General features: G+C 35.8%; 1 protein-coding gene across 2 annotated transcripts; it reads right to left on the bottom strand.

Moving 5' to 3' along the window:
• On the bottom strand, positions 1 to 18,201 carry LOC101899855 (leucine-rich repeat-containing G-protein coupled receptor 5). 2 transcript variants are annotated; one of them, XM_059120029.1, is made up of 5 exons: positions 18,047 to 18,201; positions 7,489 to 8,798; positions 1,463 to 1,679; positions 1,147 to 1,406; positions 1 to 1,040 (listed from the first exon to the last, which is right to left on the bottom strand). In XM_059120029.1, the coding sequence occupies exons 2-5, from the start codon at positions 8,763 to 8,765 to the stop codon at positions 104 to 106; spliced, it is 2,691 nt and encodes an 896-aa protein (XP_058976012.1). In that variant the 5' UTR covers positions 8,766 to 8,798; positions 18,047 to 18,201; the 3' UTR covers positions 1 to 103. The 2 variants fall into 2 exon arrangements, with proteins under 2 accessions (XP_058976012.1, XP_011291555.1); XM_011293253.3 differs by lacking the exon at positions 18,047 to 18,201 and adding an exon at positions 17,670 to 18,011.
• Positions 18,202 to 18,363: the final 162 nt, after the last annotated feature.

The raw sequence follows: 18,363 nt of genomic DNA, 5'->3' as shown, positions 1-18,363 counted from the left end.
TACATTAACATTAAATTGTTCACAAAAAAGTCGTTTAATAAAAAACTGTAATTAACCATACAAACTAAGAATACTATGTTATTTGATGACTTAAAACATAATCCTAAAACAAAGTCTCACGCATGGGTCGATGCACAACCACTATGGGTTCGTCTTCGGAGCTATCACCGGCGGCAGCAGCTGCGGCTGTAAAATTACCACTTGCCCGTCGACTTGAGGGATTTCTCAATTTCTTTCGTCTGGCCTTAATTACATCTTGATCCGCACTTGAATCGGATGATATATTGCCATCTTTCAGCGACACAATATCTGGTTCTATGATTACATGGAAATCACTGCCCTGTGGTGAATCTTTTTTCTCCGGCTTGGGTGAATCTCCAAAGTAATCTTCAACGGCGGGTGTAAGGGGTACTCCCGGTGCCATACTCTTCTTCGGCTTGCGTTGGGCAAACGGACTATTCGGCTTACTGGGTATATCATATTCGGGATCTGTTAAAAATTCAACACTATCTGAACGAAGATTTGCCCGTTTGAAGGGTGGAATTTCGGCAATCTTTGGTTTTCGCTTTGTGTACGGACTGTTTTCATAGCTCTGAAAATTACCAATTTTTTCGGCACTTTGGAGATTTTGTGATTTCATGTGGGCGGGAGGAAAACGTGAATCAAATATGGCGGGTAAATTAGTGCCCGACGGATTGTAGGTTATGTGTCCTGTCCGGCGAGTCGGATCAATTGGCTGTACACGTTCTTTGTCGCGATTCGAAAGCATTTCCTCGCTACGAAAACGGGTACGATAATCAAGATGGAGATCTGGCTCAACTTCGGAAATGTCTTCTTCGGGATTTGTTCGTGACTTCTTGAAACGGCTTCTACGTGCCGGGGCATCAGAGGTTAGATCAACCATTGATTTAACTGGTCTCACCGGCTTGGGCATACGTATGGCATCTTCATAGGAGGGTAGGAGATTGACTTCAAGATTACTCACAGCAGCGTTACCCGGGCGGGGATCTTCATCTAGAATCCTGCGATTTAGTTCACGTCTGAAACGGTTTTTTTTTAAATTCAAAAAAAATATATATACTTTTCACTCAAAAAAAAAAAATAAATAAAAAAATAAATAAATAAAATAAATAAGTAAATACTCACATTGCCCTCATCTCTTCGTGATTTCTCCTATATTCATCACGATCGATTTGCTTTCTACGCCATGCCATGTATTTTTGGAAACAGGTGAATAGAGCAATAAGGCCCGCAATGGCCAATATACTCAACATTATGGTGGTCCAAATTTTTTGAGCCTGACTAGAACGGGCCCCAGGGACCCACTCTTTCTCACAAGCCGATGCCCAAGTTTTTCCATAGCTACTTGGCGGTGAGGCACATCGTAGGCTGTTGCGATCTTTAATCTAAAAACGAAGAGAAATTATGAAATGAAAGTAATTAGCTTCATTCAAAAACATACCCTGGTTGGTGTTGATGTCAGAAAATCGTGGAAATCAATCAACGTCCTATCTTCACAATTACAAATCCATGGATTGTCGCCAGCATAAATTTCATCTAAATATTTATTCGAATCGAAATACTCCCGTGGAAACGGATTGGTGAAACGATTTCCATTCAGTTTCAATTGTGCCAATTCGGGAAATTTTTGGAATGAATTGTTGCGCAGGGTAGATAATCTGAAAAAGAAAAAAATAAATATTTTAATAGAGATAACATTTAATTTTTTGGTATTAAAAAAGTATATGTTATTTTACATATTTGCTTTCAAAATTTTACTTATAAACTGTGGGAATTTTTGTACCCTCAACCATCCTATGGAGGGTATATTATGTTTGGCATTCCGTTTGTAACACTTCGAAATGTAAATTTTAGACCCCACAAAGTTTTATATTCATAATCAGCATAAAATTCTATATCGATTTAGCGAAGTTCGTCCGTCTGCCTGTTCGTCTGTGGAAATCACTCTAGTTTCCGAACGAAATGAAGTAGGTGGATAACATTTTACTCAGATGTGTGTTAGATCTGCAGGACTTTTGGTATTGAAAATGGGCAAAATGGTTTTGGTATATCCCCTATATAACTGTACCGACAGATTTGAGATATTTTGAGGGTTTTAGTCACAATTTTAACCCGAATTTGCTGTGTGTGTTCTTATTATGTGGGAAACGTCCTTGCATAGAACTGTCAATTAAAGGCCTGCACAAGACGAATTGTATAAATTATGCTTTTTTTTTTGACACACAGAATTTGTCTATTTAATCATGTGCTATGTATTTGATAGACAATGACAACCAACAACATCCCCCATTTTGATTCATGTATGCCATTGTCTAAGGTTCGATCGTGGGATGGCTGACTCGAATATTTGCATGATGTTCTCCATAAATGCAGGGTGTCGACGATGATAACGAACCATGTCATCGTTAAATTGTGTGTCATTTGTGTACGTGTGCTTAAATTGAGAGTGTGTGTGTGTTTCGACGGCGAGGATGTGTTTTTGTGTGTGTTGTAATTTTGAAGTAACAAACACGACATACATATAAAAGTGAGTACGAAATCAATAATTAAAAAATATTCTTTATGACGTAGTTGAGGGCAGAGATATTAAGAAAATTTATCAGTTTTTTTTTTAATAAGGATTGACATTTTGGATTGTTTCTTCAATAACCAAATGTGATAATTTTGTGTAGATCAATTAGAAGTACCTGAAATACTTTATTACAAACCAGTAAAGAAAGTCTTAAAGTCGGGAGGGGCCGACTTTATGATACCCTACACCACTTTGCTAATTTAGTAGAGCTCCACATAACAATTAAAAGTTTTTATGGGAGAATTCAATCATACAAGCTATGATTATGATTATAATTTAAAGTTCAAAGGACTTAATATGCCGAAGCATTTGTATCTTTTAAATTCGGACTTGTGTTGCCCATTTGGTGCACAAATAATTTAAAATCGGATAAAAATATATACAGTGGTTTCTATTTACCTGCATCAACATTAGCTGCGCATTGGCCTTTGCAGACCAAAAAACTTTTTTATGCCATTTTTTTCTGAATCCCTTTATTTGAATTGTATTTAAGTGCCCAATCGATAGCTGCACATTGGACATTCCTGCCTCGAAAATTTGGTAATTTTTTTTTTAATTTGGTTACAAAAGTTGTATTTATCTGCACAAGAAAATTTTTTGCAAACTCAAAGAAGACACTAAAAACTACCACTGCGTTTTTGTTTTTGTATTCGCAAAAACAATAACAACACAAGAAAAGAGCATGCATTAAAAACATATTCTGGCTTCCTCTCCCAAACTAAAAGATGGTTATGCTGGATAAAACACCACTGATGCTCAAATACATATGTTGTGAATTTGTCTCTCTGAGTTTGTCTATCCATTGCTTAACTACTTCAGATGAGCTAAAAGGGAACACTCTTTTGTTTGAAGTTATGATGACGCTAATGGTGAGCATTGCTTGCCTAGACAATTCATGAGAATTATGAATTATTTATTTTATGTTAAATTGTTATGTTTAATATAATTAAACCACTTAATAAATGTATTATAAACTTTAAAAGATTCCCCATTGATTTTGGCTGGCTATTACACGTACGTAAGTAAAATAAAGATTGCTGCTGTGTTGTGCACGAATAGAAAATTAAAGATACCTGAACTTTTTGTGCACGTAAGTAAAATTAAAGATACCAGCTTCATTGTGCAGATAAATGCAATGAAGCTACCTGCATTTTGGGCATTGCTGCACAAGATGTCATGCAATTTTTGATTGTGCAGGTAAGCAAAAAATACTGTATGGGAGCTACATCCAAATCGGAACCGATCTCGATAAAATTTGGCAAAGATATTTCTGAGCTGTATTTGATATATTTCCCTGAATATCGTTGTTTCGGAGTGCATATTACGGTTGTGGGTAACAAATATAACAAATCGGGTGAACAATATATATGGAAGCTATAGCTATATCTGAACCGATCTTCACCAAATTTCACATACTAGCTTCAATGCGGTCGTAAGTGCCAAATTCCATCCCATTTAGACAAATATTAGACGTTTGGTGCACAATAAAAGGTAAATCGGACGAAGTTATATATGGAAGCTATATCCAAATCTGAACCGATCTCGATAAAAATTAGCAAAGGTATTTCTGAGCTTCATTTGATATATTTCCTCAAATATTGTTGTTGCCAAGTGCATATTACGGCTGCGGAGAACAAAAATAACAAATCGGATGAACAATATATATGGGAGCTATAGCTATATCTGAATCGATTTCGATCAAATTTGGCGTACTTATTTTCAGGTATATGCAAAATTCCATACAATTCGGGCTGATATTACACGTTTGGTGCACAATAAAAGGCAAATCGGACGAAGATATATATGGGAGCTATATATAAATTTTGACCGATTATCTTCAATTTCAATAGGGTTCGTCCTTGGGCCAAACAAATGATCAGTGCAAAATTTCATCTTGATCGGGCAATAAATACGACCTGTACTTTGCTTTCAAAAATACATGGACAGACGGACGGACAGAGATGCATACATCGACTCAGAATGTGATTCTATGCAGATCATCAAAAGGAACTATGGGTCTATCTCGTTTCCTTTTGCCTGTTACAAACAAATGCACAACGGCATAATGTCCTGACCACCTTGTGGTGTAGGGTATAAAAATGTATTTTTTCACAAATCGGAAAAATAGGTAGCGATTGCGCTTTGCCTTTATTGCGTGTATGTCTTTCTCGTTCATTATTGTTGTAATTTTTGTGGTAGAACATTTTTGTATGGCACACTATTCAACATCCCCTTTTATTTGTCATTACATGTTATGACGATGGGTTTGAGTCTGACCGACATGACGAGACATCGTTTGCGTTTGATCAAACAGGACACAACATGACGAGCGTTTTCTCTCCATGGCATAAATAGAGAAATATGTCACACTTGCAGCCCTTTACTGTCAATATATGTCTAAGTTTTGGTATATCTCCCATTAACGGTACCTCCCTGTGCTCGTTATTTTAGATGATTTGTTTAAAATTTAGAATCTGGAGTTGCTAATGGTTGCTTCTGTCTGTGACAGAAAACATTCAATGGAGGTCCAGGTCTTCGCATAGCCCCCCCCCCCCCCCCCCATGCAAATGCAGGTCTCCTATATTCGGTAATTTGATGATTTTAGAGTCATTATTTACCGGAATAGTTTCACGTTTCGTATTTGAATAACGTAATGGCCAGTGACAAAAATTGCATATACAGGTCCACCTCTTAATGTAGGCCCCACTATAACGGTAACTCCCAATATTTGGTATTTTTGTGATTTCAACGGTATTTTTAACATTTTTTGTTTTTGAAAATTTTCAAATTACTACACATGGAGGAGGGTATTCAGAGAATACCCTTCAAGATAATATTAAATTTTTTCTGTTTCGGAAATATCACTAAGAAAATGTATATCTTTTACAAATGTTTATCTTTTTTACATTTTTTGTAAAACCAGCGCACAATGGACCCACATCCAAATATTTCTCTCCAAAACTATTTCCACGTCTTCAACCTCGAAGCCATTTGAGAATTTCAGCAGTATCCATTCACCTAAGTTCAAATTTTGTAACATTTAGTACACATATCCAAGACAATCTAGATACCGACAGTGATTCAAAATTAGTACTATTTAGTACTTTTCGTACAATTACCAACCAGAGACCATTTAGTACTTTTCGAACAATTATAGTATACATTTACAAAACCACCTCCACTGTGACATTCATATCAAATTTCAGGATTTCAGTTGCATCCCGTCACCCAATACCAAATTTAGTACCATTTAATACTTTTCGTACAAATGTAGAAAGCATTTGCAAAACACCGCCAATTCTCAAATGAAGATACCATCAGTTATCTAAATATCAAATTTTAGAATTTTTTCTCTATCCGTTCACCCAGTACCAAACATAATACCATTTAGTACATTTCGTACAAGTATAGTACACATTACCGAAACCACCTCCATATGTTCAGGCTCGACATGAATAGCAATCCCTATACCAAATTTCAGATTTCAAGCACAATATGTTCACCCAATACCAAATATAGTACTATTTGGTACTTTTCGTGCACTTGTAGTACACATTTCCACAAACTACCTCTTCATCACCAACCTAAAACGAACAGGGACTCCCACTTTCAATTTTTTTCTCCAAAACTATTTCAACGACTCCATATGTAAATTCTAGAAACCAACAGTGACCTCAGTAACACATTTCAGAATTTCAGCCGTATCCATTCTCATAAGATCAAATTTAGTAACATACAGTACGCATATCCAAAATAAACTACATTTCGCCAACATCCATAGTGATCTAACATTAGAACCATTTAGTACTTATCGAACAATTATAGTACGCGAACTGTACTATAATTGTTCGATCGCCAGGTCTCAACAGAAGATACCAAGAGAGACCTCAATATTAAATTTCGGGATTCCAGCTCTCAGAATTCACTGAGAGCTTTAGTACTTTTCGTATAATTTTTGAACACATTTCCATTTATAAATCCTAGACGCCAACAGTTCGCGCAATAAGAAATTTCGCGGTTTCGGCTCTATCCCTTCACGCAATACCCGCATTTTCAAAGCACCGCCAAATCGCAAATAAAAATACCATCAATAATCTAGATATCACATTTCAGAATTTTATCGCTATCCCTTCACCCAGCACCGAAGATACTACAATTCAGTACTTTTCGTACAATTATAGTACACATTTCCCCACATCTTCATATGTCCAGGCTACACATGAGCAGCGACCCTATTACAAAATTTTGGATTTGAAGCACAGTCACAACACCGAAATGTTGAAAGGAGTACTCCGAAATTGGACAAGACATGCTATTTTTCAAACATTCAATTATATTGACCGTACTATCTATTCGAATTAAGAATTCATGAATGTTTCAGAATTTTATGTTTTTTTTCTCACAATCTTATAGCAATTATCAAATCACCCAATAAAAAAGCAACAGAGACCTCAATATTAAACTTCGGGATTCCAGCTCTATACATTCACTCAATACCAAATTATGAAATTTGACGATTCCTGCACTATCCCTTAGCCCAATACCATATTCAGTACCATTTAGTAATTTTCATATAAATATAGTTCATATAGCTTAGTCCATATTTTCAAAAATGCAGCCGCATCTCACCCATTCACAGAAATAAATAGTGATTTACCATTCAAATTTCAGAATAATGATTTTCACATTATCCTTTATGCCATGATATAGCATTTAGTACCGTTTAGAATGTTCGTACTTACTTCGTTTGAATTTCAAAAAAAAAAGGCCTATCCCGCCCTTGCAACATTTCTGGGTTCTCCCTGTTCTGGATTCGTCTCGGAATAGATATTCCAGTCACTCAGTTACCTCTGTGCTCTTCTATACATATAGAGAGAGAGAATCTTTTTGCTTACCTGCAATAACTCAAATCCAATTTCTGTAAAGTTTCCGACGCCATTCCACTGGGGAAATCACTTATTAAATTATTCGATAAATCCAATTTGATAATGTTCGACAAACCGGAAAAAGCATTGCCGTCGATTAGAATAATTTCACACCATGACAAATTTATGTCACGCAGTGAATTCGATACAATTTTGGTGAATTTTTCAATAACGTTGTGATTCAAATTCAGTGACATTAGATTTTCGTTGGTCTTGAAAACATTGCGATCCAGCCGAGCAATTTCATTGTATGACAAATCCAGCGAAGAGAGTTTTTTCAGTTTCTGAAATGTTTGAGCCTCGAGAAGACGCAAAGAGTTGCGTGACAAATTCACCACTTCCAGGAGAGTATTATTTTCGAATGTTCGACTGGTGAGAGAGCGTATCATGTTGCCACGCAGCTGCAGTTGGGTTAGGCTGGGCAGAGCGGATAGATCGATTTCATCAATACTGCAGTAGGAGAGATCCAATTCGGCCAGAGTTGGTGCCTCCAAACGATTGCTGGCATCTACTTGCAGAGCTGTGTTCCATGGTAGCCTCAATACTGTCAGGGAGGGTAATCCTTGAAGTAGTGACCTTGGAATACGTTGTAAATTGCAGTTTTTCATTTCCAAAATTCTCAGAGATTTCGAAGGCAGCAGGGCCACTCCATTGAGGGGATTATTATTTAAATTCAGTCTTTGTAAGTTTGGCAAGTTTTGCATTAGAATATCACCGCCGGCCTTCGTGATGCCACAATTTTCCAATTCCAAGGTTATCAAGGATTCACTTACAATTGCCTGCTCTGGATTATCCGAGGTGAAGGTACTCAACTCATTTCCACTCAAAATTAAATGTTGCAAGTTGAGGGCATGCGTAAAGGCAGTGCTGGGATTTAAATCCGACCATTGATGTATACTGTTGTTGGCCAATATCAAAGTCCTCAGGGAATCAAAGCCCAACAAAGCATCACTGTCTAGATACTCAATTTGATTGTTGGACAAATCCAAATAGATCAGGGTCTGATAGTCGGCCAAATGTGATGGAAAATTTACAAAATAATTTCCCGACAGCACTACATGTTGCATGGGCATCATTTGAAAATCAGGATAATCGACAAGGGCACGATTGGCACAATTCACTTCCAGGCTATCCAAAACCCAGGAACATTTACAGCTGACAGGGCAAAACATTGCATCTGCCGATGATAGGCTCAAGGCCATTATGGCCATGTAAAACAGGCAGCTGTCTAGTTTCCATCGGGACATTTTTGTTTGTCTGCGTTTCGGCCTTTCGATTTACTGAAAAGAAAATAAAAAAAAAGGTTTTGTTATTATTTCTCTTCTTTTTTGTAGTTCCACGCGGAAATGTATGTATGCGCTTACCAGACCGCGATAAAGAAAAGAATGATTCACTATATAACCAAAGTCTTAAAATACCATCAGCATGTGTTTTTTTAGCTGCTGAACTTTTTCAATTCATTATCAGTTTTGAATGAAAATTATATTTTCAGTGTTTTCATTGTTAACACCCAAAAAAGTATTGGGGCGACATTTTGTGTATTCCGCAGAATTGTTGTATTGCGTTTTTCTAGGGATATTATCTATTTTATTTTTATATTATCTGTTATTGACCTTGCAAACGGCTTCTAAATAAAAAAAAAAAAAAAATAGACAATAACGACATCGTAGAATGAATATTAGAGATTATATTGAACGAAAAATTAAAAAAAAAAACAATCTATAAATGCGAAGAAAAATTTTCAGGAGATATACATATAGATTTTTAGGTCCCGAAATTTACACAATGCTGAGTAATATGGAATAAATACTCTCCAACACAAGAAAGAACCAGTAAGGAAAGGTCAAAAGTCGGACGGGGACGACTATATGATACCCTACACCACTATGCGTATTTAGTAGAGTTCCCGTAACAAAAATGTGATTATTTTGCAGTTTATGTGAAGAAGATCATACCAACTGTGGATCTTATTTGAATGTGTATAATGGCTTTAGAGCAATCACAATTTGCGAAATAAGTCCAACAATGAATTTTCAACAAATTTTACAATACTAGTATCAAAAAAAGTTGCTATATAGTGCATGATATGACTTCGATGAGAATAATATTTATTGGAGCAACATACATGGTGAGATAAAAAAACTGCAACAAAGTCAAACGTCATAATTTTTACATTTTTATACCCTACAACACTATGTGTTGTTGGGGGTATTATAAGTTTGGTTGGCCCAAAAATTATGTAACACCTCGAAATATTTGTTTCCCATATAGGAAAGTATATATGGATCTTCCTAGCTCGCCGAGCTGAGTCGATCTAGCTATGTATGTCCGTCCGTCCGTCCGTCCGTCCGTCTGTCCATGTTAATTTGTAATCACGCTACAGGTCGCAATTATGGACCGATCCTTACGAAATGTTGCACGAAGGTGGGGTTAGGGTCAGAATAGAAGCCAATTTCTTTTGGAGATGATCGCCAAATGTTTAGGGGTTGAAATGGACCAAATACTGAAAAAATGTCGGATTTTGCAGTAGCTATACAGGTCGCAATTATAGACCAATCGACGCTGAATTTCGCATGTAGCTTGAGTTTAGGGCGGGGAAGAAGCCTACCAATTTGGGTAGTCATCGGATAATATTTAGCGGGTAAAATAGACCATATCTTTTGTGTTGAAAAAATTCAAAATTTTTCATTAAACCGCGAATATTTTAAGTCCCGGCGAAATCACAAAGCCATGACAAGGTAACTTCTGATCTTTACATTGATGTTAACATCCAACAAAACGGATATATAGCAAAATATTTGCGATATATGTATGTTTATCAAAGAAGATATGCTTGAAAAATCTCTTATATGTCGAGAACGGCTGAACTGATTTCGACAGTTCTCATTAATTCAGAATGGCCTCTTGGCAGGAAAGAAAAAACGTCTAAAAAAATCGCATAAAAATATCTCTCTAAAGTTGAAAATATTGATTTTGTAACATTTTCTCATATTTTTTCAATTTTGTCATATTTTCATTTTGAATTAAACATTTGGTAATATTTCTACAGCTAACAAAACTAAGTAGTTAGGATATCAGGATATCATATGCAGATCGCATTTATGGCCCGATCCTTAAGAAATTTTGCATGGGGATAAGATGAGGGTCAGAATAGAAGCCTACTCTTTTTGGAGATGATCCCCATATATTTAGGGGTTGAAATGGACCAAAGAACTGCAAAATTGTCGGCAGGTCGTAATTATTGCCCGATCCTCACGCACATTTGAATGGGGGTTACCGCACATTGCAAAAGCCAAGAAATTTCGGATGGCCATCCAAAAATATTCAATGTGTGAAATAGTTTGCCAACTTTTGTAGACAAAATACGAAAATGGCCATTCCAATGACTTTTTGGAGAATTCACAAATACAGGAAAGACGCACTTCTGACTATTTCGTTAACGCTGATTTCGTTGAAGAATATAGTCAAATGTCTGTATCTCATATAGATGCGTTTCAGTCAAAAACCAATAATAAATGTTAATCTTTTGCCACTTCTGAGGATTATAGGTCTTTGGGAAATATTGGTTCCAGATCTAGAAAGACCATTTAAGTGCAACATCTACCAATAAATTGGAAATGAGCAAATTAGTTTAAGTTGCTATTATTCGAAAATTAGAGAACGGAACCTGATGGTTTTCTTTTATTATTTGTCACAATATCTTGTGGAATTCTTTCGAGTATCTCGCCTATATAAACTGTATCGTTTATTATAGTGTTGTAGGGTATTCAACGGTCGACTGTAGCCTTTGCTTACTTGTTTTTTTTAATTTTATTGAATGAAAGTAAAAAATGTCGGAAATAGCATCAAATTTTAGAATAAGCTAAGATTTGTTCGAATTGGTCACCTTTGGCACGAATTATGGCCTTCAAACGGTCAATGAAACCGTCACACGATGCCCGAATGTTGCTCTGCGGTATTTTGGCCCATTCCCGGTGAAGCGCTTGCTTGTGGCGATCGACACCTTGGTATTTTTTAGTGCCAACCTTGCTATCCAAAATACTCCAGACACAATAGTCCAACGGATTGGTATCGGAGATTTTGGTAGCCATTGTGCGCTGGAAATGAAGCAAGGAACCTCATTTTGTAACCATTCTTGGGTGGCGCGTGCTGAGTGCGATGGTGCTGAGTCCTGTTGGAATGTCCAAGGTCTGCGGCAAGTTGCGCATTTTCAACTGACCTCATTGGCAAGTAAACACGATCATTTTGTTTGTTTACAAACTGCTGGACAACGAATGTTTTCTCATCGGAGAAAACCAAATTCGACAGTTTACCAGCTTTAGCTCTTTAGTTCTTTTGAGTCTATTTTCTTTCTGTTGCGGTTTATTTTTGGAATTTCAGTGGCTTTATCACGAGCTCATTTTTCAATATTTGCCGAATGGAATATTGTGATATGTTCAGCTCACGACCATTTTTCGGACACTGCGACGCGGGTTTCGATCAAGTCGCTTCTTTACTTTTCGAACCATTTTTGCTGATGTTGCTGTTTTCTTCCTTGACGTCGGGCTACGCTACCAGTATCACGGTAACGAGCGATGGTACGAAACACAAATGATTTATTCACATTTAAATGCTGGAGTGCTCTTACGATAGCCACTTGCGGTTTTCCAGTCAACTATAAAGAAATCACACTATCACGCTTGAATTCCATCACGAATAACTTTTTTTCTGGACAATTCTTACCAAAATGCTTTTGTACGCTTGTAAATAATATAATGAGCTATAACTGGAATAATTTTAAGAGCTGTCAGACGAGTGGCTTAGAAGTGAAGTTGGTTGAAGTTTTTTCATCTCACCCGACCAAATTTCATCAAATGAAAAAATTCATTTGAATATGAAAAAATTATTCAATTTGGGCTGTTGTTACAATCGGATGAAGATGTATGTAGAAGGTATATACTAGTCTGAACCGATCTCGATAAAATTTGGTAGATGTATTTTCGAGCTGCATTTGATGTCCGACTTTTCGATTTACACCAAAATTTGAAGTACTTGCTTCTAGACTGAATTCCGTTGGAAGTGCGAAAATTACATTTGGATACATTTGGGCTGATATTAGCCATTTGCTGCACAATAAACTTGAAATCGATTATCTTCAATTTCAATAGGCTTCGTCCTTCGGTCAAATAAATTATTTGTGCAAAATATATTGTAATATTGTTTACAAAAATACATGGACAGACGGACGAACAGACATAAATCGACTCAAAATCTGATTCTATGCAGATCATCAAAGGGACCCACATTGGTCCTATCTCATTTCGATTTTAAAAGCCAAATGTCAGAGAATTTTGTGGAGAAATATGGTCAATTTTATTGTGAGGCTATTACGAAGGTCGGATACATACTCACTTACTGGGACTAGACCTAAAAAAATAAAGAATGCCAAAGGCATTGCGGTCGGCAGGATCGCAAGCCTAAGGCCTTTAACTAAATTTCGACATATATAGAAAATTCACAGTCAATTCAGATAAATTCAGTAAAGAAAAGTCAAAGATGGTGTAGGCCGACTTTGCATATTTAGAAAATGTATCCATAACAAATTAACATTTTTATGGGTAATGTATTCGAATTAAATCATATCAATGGGTATGATTGGGTATTATGAAGACATATGTGGGTTCTGTATCAAAATTTGAATCGCAGAGTTTGTCTTTGGACGACCACACACCCGAAACTTGTTCATTGATGTTATTTTTAGCAAGGGAAGACTATAATGTTTATTTCATTTCCAATAAAATAACTTTGGTTAAAACAAAAGCTTCTGTTTTGATACAACAAAATTTGACTCACAATAACAAGTTAGTAATTTGTTTTATTGTATATACTTGAAAATATTTATTTGTTTACATTTTACTTAAACACATTTAATTTCTTTGTTCTAAATAATCTATGTACACTGTGCGCAGATACTATTTTATTATTATTATTTTTTTTTTTTTTTTTTTTTTTTGTAAATTTTACGTTTCAATTTCATTCAACGCCGTTATCAAATCTAAATATCTCTTGTCGCCTTATCAATATAATATAAAAGTAATACATATTGCATATGTAGTGGTTTTTATTAGCGTTATTGCAAGTTGGAAATAAAATGCGAGGGGGCGCTATAACAGTTAAATGCAGGAAAAAGTATAATATTCAACAATAAAGAATTTTCTAACTTAGTTTACAGTTATTATATTCCAAACGAATAGTAAGTGCCAATACCCGCCTATAAAGATTGGCGAAAATAAGAGCGTGTTTTTATGAGAGGGAGAGCGCCGAGGAAAACTAACCTTCCTTCTCTGGTGACTCTGGTGACGACTACAATTGTAAACCTATTCTTGAAAACAGCTTCCTCTGTCACAACATTGCTAATATAGGTCCACGTTTTTCTGTATCTCCATATAATGGTTCCTCCCGATATTCGGTATTCCTACGATTTTAACCACATTTGTGGTTTGTAATACGATCAATCTCCTGTTGCAGTAGGTTGGCTAAATAGCTCCATGTATCTTATATCTCCTAATTTGGTGTAGCCATACCACCCGCTTTATGCTGTTTTGCAGACTTTAACTGCAATCTTCAACCTATTTCGCTGGCAAAAATTAAACTCGCTAGAATATTAAATACCGATCGTTATATTTTTAAAGGTATTATTTACCTAACAATCGAGGGAATTTAAAGTTCCGCCCTGCCGAAATCAACGCTTTTTTGCTTCGTTTTTCAATTCTCGATTAAGTCGTCAATGGTCATATATTCTTTTCAAAATATCCTTTACCATTTATTAAAATTGTGACAATGCAGTCCTTGTTTAATTATTTTTTAATTATTATTTTAATTCACAATTATTTCTTGTAAAAGTGTCCTTACAAAAAAGCACGATTAGTTCATCAAATAATGTTTTTAATATATTTTAAATTCCAGCATAATCTTATAAAATTACTTTTTAAAATACACTTAAAAATTCATGATAAGTCATGGATCGCTGATATTTTTACCCTTCAAAAGTCAAGAATATTATAAATGCTCCTAGAAAAAATATCCTTAAAAATTTACAATTACGTCGCAAATTGCCATTTAAAAATATTCTAGCAAATTTACAAATTTAAGGTATATTACAAATATCCGTTACATTCCAGGATAATACCTTGAATCAAAGTCATCAATAGATCTTGCAATTAAAAAAAATTTGTTTTATATTCCACAATTTCGAAATAATAATGTTTATTAAAAGTTGTAGCTAAAGGAATCATTAAAGGCCCGATTATACCAGTAATGGTCTATTAAAAGAAGTAAGCAGGGCTATAGTCTGGCGGGGCCAACCATTTGATACCCTGCAACATGAAAATTTGCGGTAAAGTTTCTGCAGATCTGAAAACCTTTTGACTAGAATGAAGATATGGGAAAAAACAGCATGAACGTAATGACCAGAGGTGCGCTTTTAAAATTTCGACAATAGTTTAATACTTTCACACAAAATTGTGATCCACTTCACATGCTAAATATTATCCGATGACCATCCAAAATGACAGGCGTCAGCACTGTCCTAAACTCTAACCTCATAAAAAATTCCATATCTCTTGGTCCTTAGATGAAAACTGTAGGGTTACTGCAAAATCTAGACAATGTTTATGTTTTATGGTCCACTTTAAACCCTTTTGCGAACATATTCCCAAAACTATAGGCTTCTATCGTAATCCTACCCCTACCCAATGCAATTTCGTAAAGATCTGAGTATAATTGCGAACTGAATATAATATTCCTAACCCGTAGTTTTTTAAAGTAAGCCCAGTAAAAAAAGGCCAAATTCGGGCTGGGCCGACTTTATGATACCCTACACCCCTTTGCATGTATTGTAGAGCTACATATAAAAAGTAAACGCTTTTAAGGGGAATTTATGAGAATTAAAACATACCAAATATGATAGTTTTTGAATGCGTATTATTCATCAAAATCCATCCTACTTGAGCTGATCTAACATTTTTTAAGTGAAGATATATATGGGAGCCATATACAAATTTGAACCGATCTCTATAAAATTAAGTAGAGGTATTTTTATGTTGAATCTTGTGAAATTGCATGTAGATTTATCTATAGTTTATCAAACTGACAATATCCCCAACACATAGTGTTGTAGGGTAAAAAAGTCCCTTGATTTCCGAGATATACACCATATTGTCCACCTATAATAGCGAAATGCCGACTTTTTGTTGTTTTCACTCGACGATCTGAACAATGTTGAACACTCTTATCGATAACACGTTAGATTTTTAAAAAGCCCTCTCCCAACTTTGATAACTTTTTTTTTTTTGTCTGAAGTCGGTCTACAATTTTGGTAACGATGAAGTCATATACATACATGTGTTTACAAAAACAATGCACATTAGCATTGTTAATACTAGATACCAGCTAGCAGTGTTCAAACCGTCGAACAGTGACTCCATGTAAACAAACACGAATCGAACAGTTGGAAAATTTGTCAGCTTTGGGAATTTTGTAATTTGTCAAGAGATATCTCAATTTTTCAAATTCTTGGTATGAAATTATTGAAAAACCCTACAATTCCCGATTTTGCCACAAAGTCTAGTTGTAGGCGATTTTTGGTCAGGGAATATTAAAAAAAAAATAATCTGGAAATATTCTTAAAAATCTTCTATTTTGGTCAAGTCCACCTGGGAAAGGGGGTATATTAAATTTGTCATTCCGTTAGTAACACCTCTAAATATTCGCAATAGAAAAACTGCAGCCAACTTCAGACTGCTGTCATTTCTGAGCCACTAGTTCGGCAGCTATTAAAATTATTCCAGTGCAAGCTCATTATATTGTTTATAAGCGTACAACAGCATTTTGGTGTGAATATTCAAGAAAAAATGTTATCCGTGATGGATTTCAAGTGTGATAGTGTGATTTCTTTATAATTGTCTGGAAAACTACAAGTGACTATCGTTAGAGCACTACAGCATTTAAATGTGTGTCTCGTACCATCGCTCGTTACCGTGATACTGGTAGCGTAGCCCGACGTAAGTGGACGAAAAAAACAGCAACATCAGCAGAAATGGTTCGACAAGTAATGAAACAACTTGATCGAAACTCGCTTCGCAGTGGCCGAAAAATGGCTCGTGCGCTGAACATATTGCAATATTCCATTCGGCAAATATTGAAAAATGAGCTCGTGGTAAAGCCGTTAAAATTTCAAAAAGTACAAGAACTTACACCGCAACAGAAAGAAAATCGGCTCAAAAGAGCTAAAGAGTTGCCTCGCTTGGCCGAAAGTGGTGAACTCCGATGAGACAACATTCGTTGTCCAGCAGTTTGTAAACAACCAAAATGATCGTGTTTACTTGCCAAAGAGGTCAGCTGAAAATGTGCACCTTCGGTTGGCCACCAGAGCACAAATGCCAGCAATGGTGATGGTGTGGGCCGCCATAACAACCGATGGTCGCTCTCCGCTTATCCGAATAAATGCCGAATATTATCGCGAAAATATTCTGGAGGGTGTATTAAAGCCTTGGGCACGCAAACATTTTGGCCACAGACCTTGGACATTCCAACAGCACCATTGTACTCAGCACGCGCCACCCAAGAATGGTTACAAAATGAGGTTCCTCGCTTCATTTACAACACACAATGACAACCAATCCGTTGGACCTTTGGGTCTGGGGTATTTTGGAAAGCAAGGTTGGCACTAAAAAATACCAAAGTGTCGATCATCTGAAGTAAGCGCTTCGCCGGGCATGGGTCAAAATACCGCAGAGCAACATTCGGGCAGCGTGGGATGGTTTCATTGGCCGTTTGAAGCCATAATTCCTACCAAAGGTGACCAAATCGAACAAATCTAAACTTATTTTTTTTATCTCACCCTGTATACTTTTTTCCACATACAACCAAACATTTTGATGAGTCACTTCCGAGATCTATTGTATACAAAACAACACTTTGGAATAAAACAAACAAACAATATTTCCCCCTTCTTTATATTTGGCGATAAGATTGTTTGGAACACTGTGCAATACACACTTGTCATAAAATAGTTTTCTTTTTTTTTCTTCAAATAAATAAATATGGAAATTGCGTCGAAATGCATTTTACTGAAACATTACATTAATTCTTTCTTTCACTCGCAATATTACCTTTTAATAAAAATTCAATATTATTATGGAATCTGTTGTTGTTGCATTTACAAAATTAGGTCACATTCGTTGATTACATTGGAACTAAACACATTTTGTTTCTATAGATTACAGACCGATTTCAAAATATATTATATCACGTTTTCATGACAATACTTTTAGTTTAATTTTTTTATTTTATTTAGATTCTATAATAAAATTACTATAATTTTTGGTTTTAACATTAGATTTCACAATATTTATTTTTTTCCGGTGAAAGAAATTTCTTCAATTCGTAATATATAGTATTTTTTTTTTGTATTTCTTTCGTTGTTTTTAGTTTTTGTTCGTTTGTCATCTAAATCTCGTTAAATACTGTGGAATGGGTTCTTACTCACCTGTCGTAGTGCGGCAGTTGGGCGCTCTGGCCCCACATTATCATTTCCAGTCCATTCCAATCGCATTGATAAGATAAGCGGCAAAAGGCACTATTCACGGAGACCCACGGCTTGGTACTCAATAAAACAAGTGATAAAGAGTAACAGTTTTTTTCGGATTATTAAGTAGAGCAAAGTTTTGCTTTCCAATCTGAAAGAAATGAAAATAAAAACACAACTAAATACTGTCTAAGTTCCAATAGGTTTGGTATTGCATTCGATTGGGAGGAGAGAATAATGAATTTTAATTTCAATACATACAGTGGCTCAAGGGAACA

The sequence above is a fragment of the Musca domestica genome, unplaced genomic scaffold, assembly GCF_030504385.1.
Source record: "Musca domestica strain aabys unplaced genomic scaffold, Musca_domestica.polishedcontigs.V.1.1 16, whole genome shotgun sequence".
Lineage (NCBI taxonomy): Eukaryota > Metazoa > Arthropoda > Insecta > Diptera > Muscidae > Musca > Musca domestica.
Note: the sequence above shows the minus strand (reverse complement) of the source record. Positions and strands in the feature narration are given on the sequence as shown.

Bases quoted from the DNA above. Each gene is read 5' to 3' on its own strand.
- LOC101899855 (XM_059120029.1), bottom strand. From the start codon at position 8,765: ATGTCCCGATGGAAACTAGACAGCTGCCTGTTTTACATGGCCATAATG. The intron at 1,407-1,462 runs GTATGTTTTTGA...CTTCGTTTTTAG, and splicing joins TGACATCAACACCAACCAGG to ATTAAAGATCGCAACAGCCT. The intron at 1,041-1,146 runs GTGAGTATTTAC...AAACCGTTTCAG, and splicing joins CACGAAGAGATGAGGGCAAT to ACGTGAACTAAATCGCAGGA.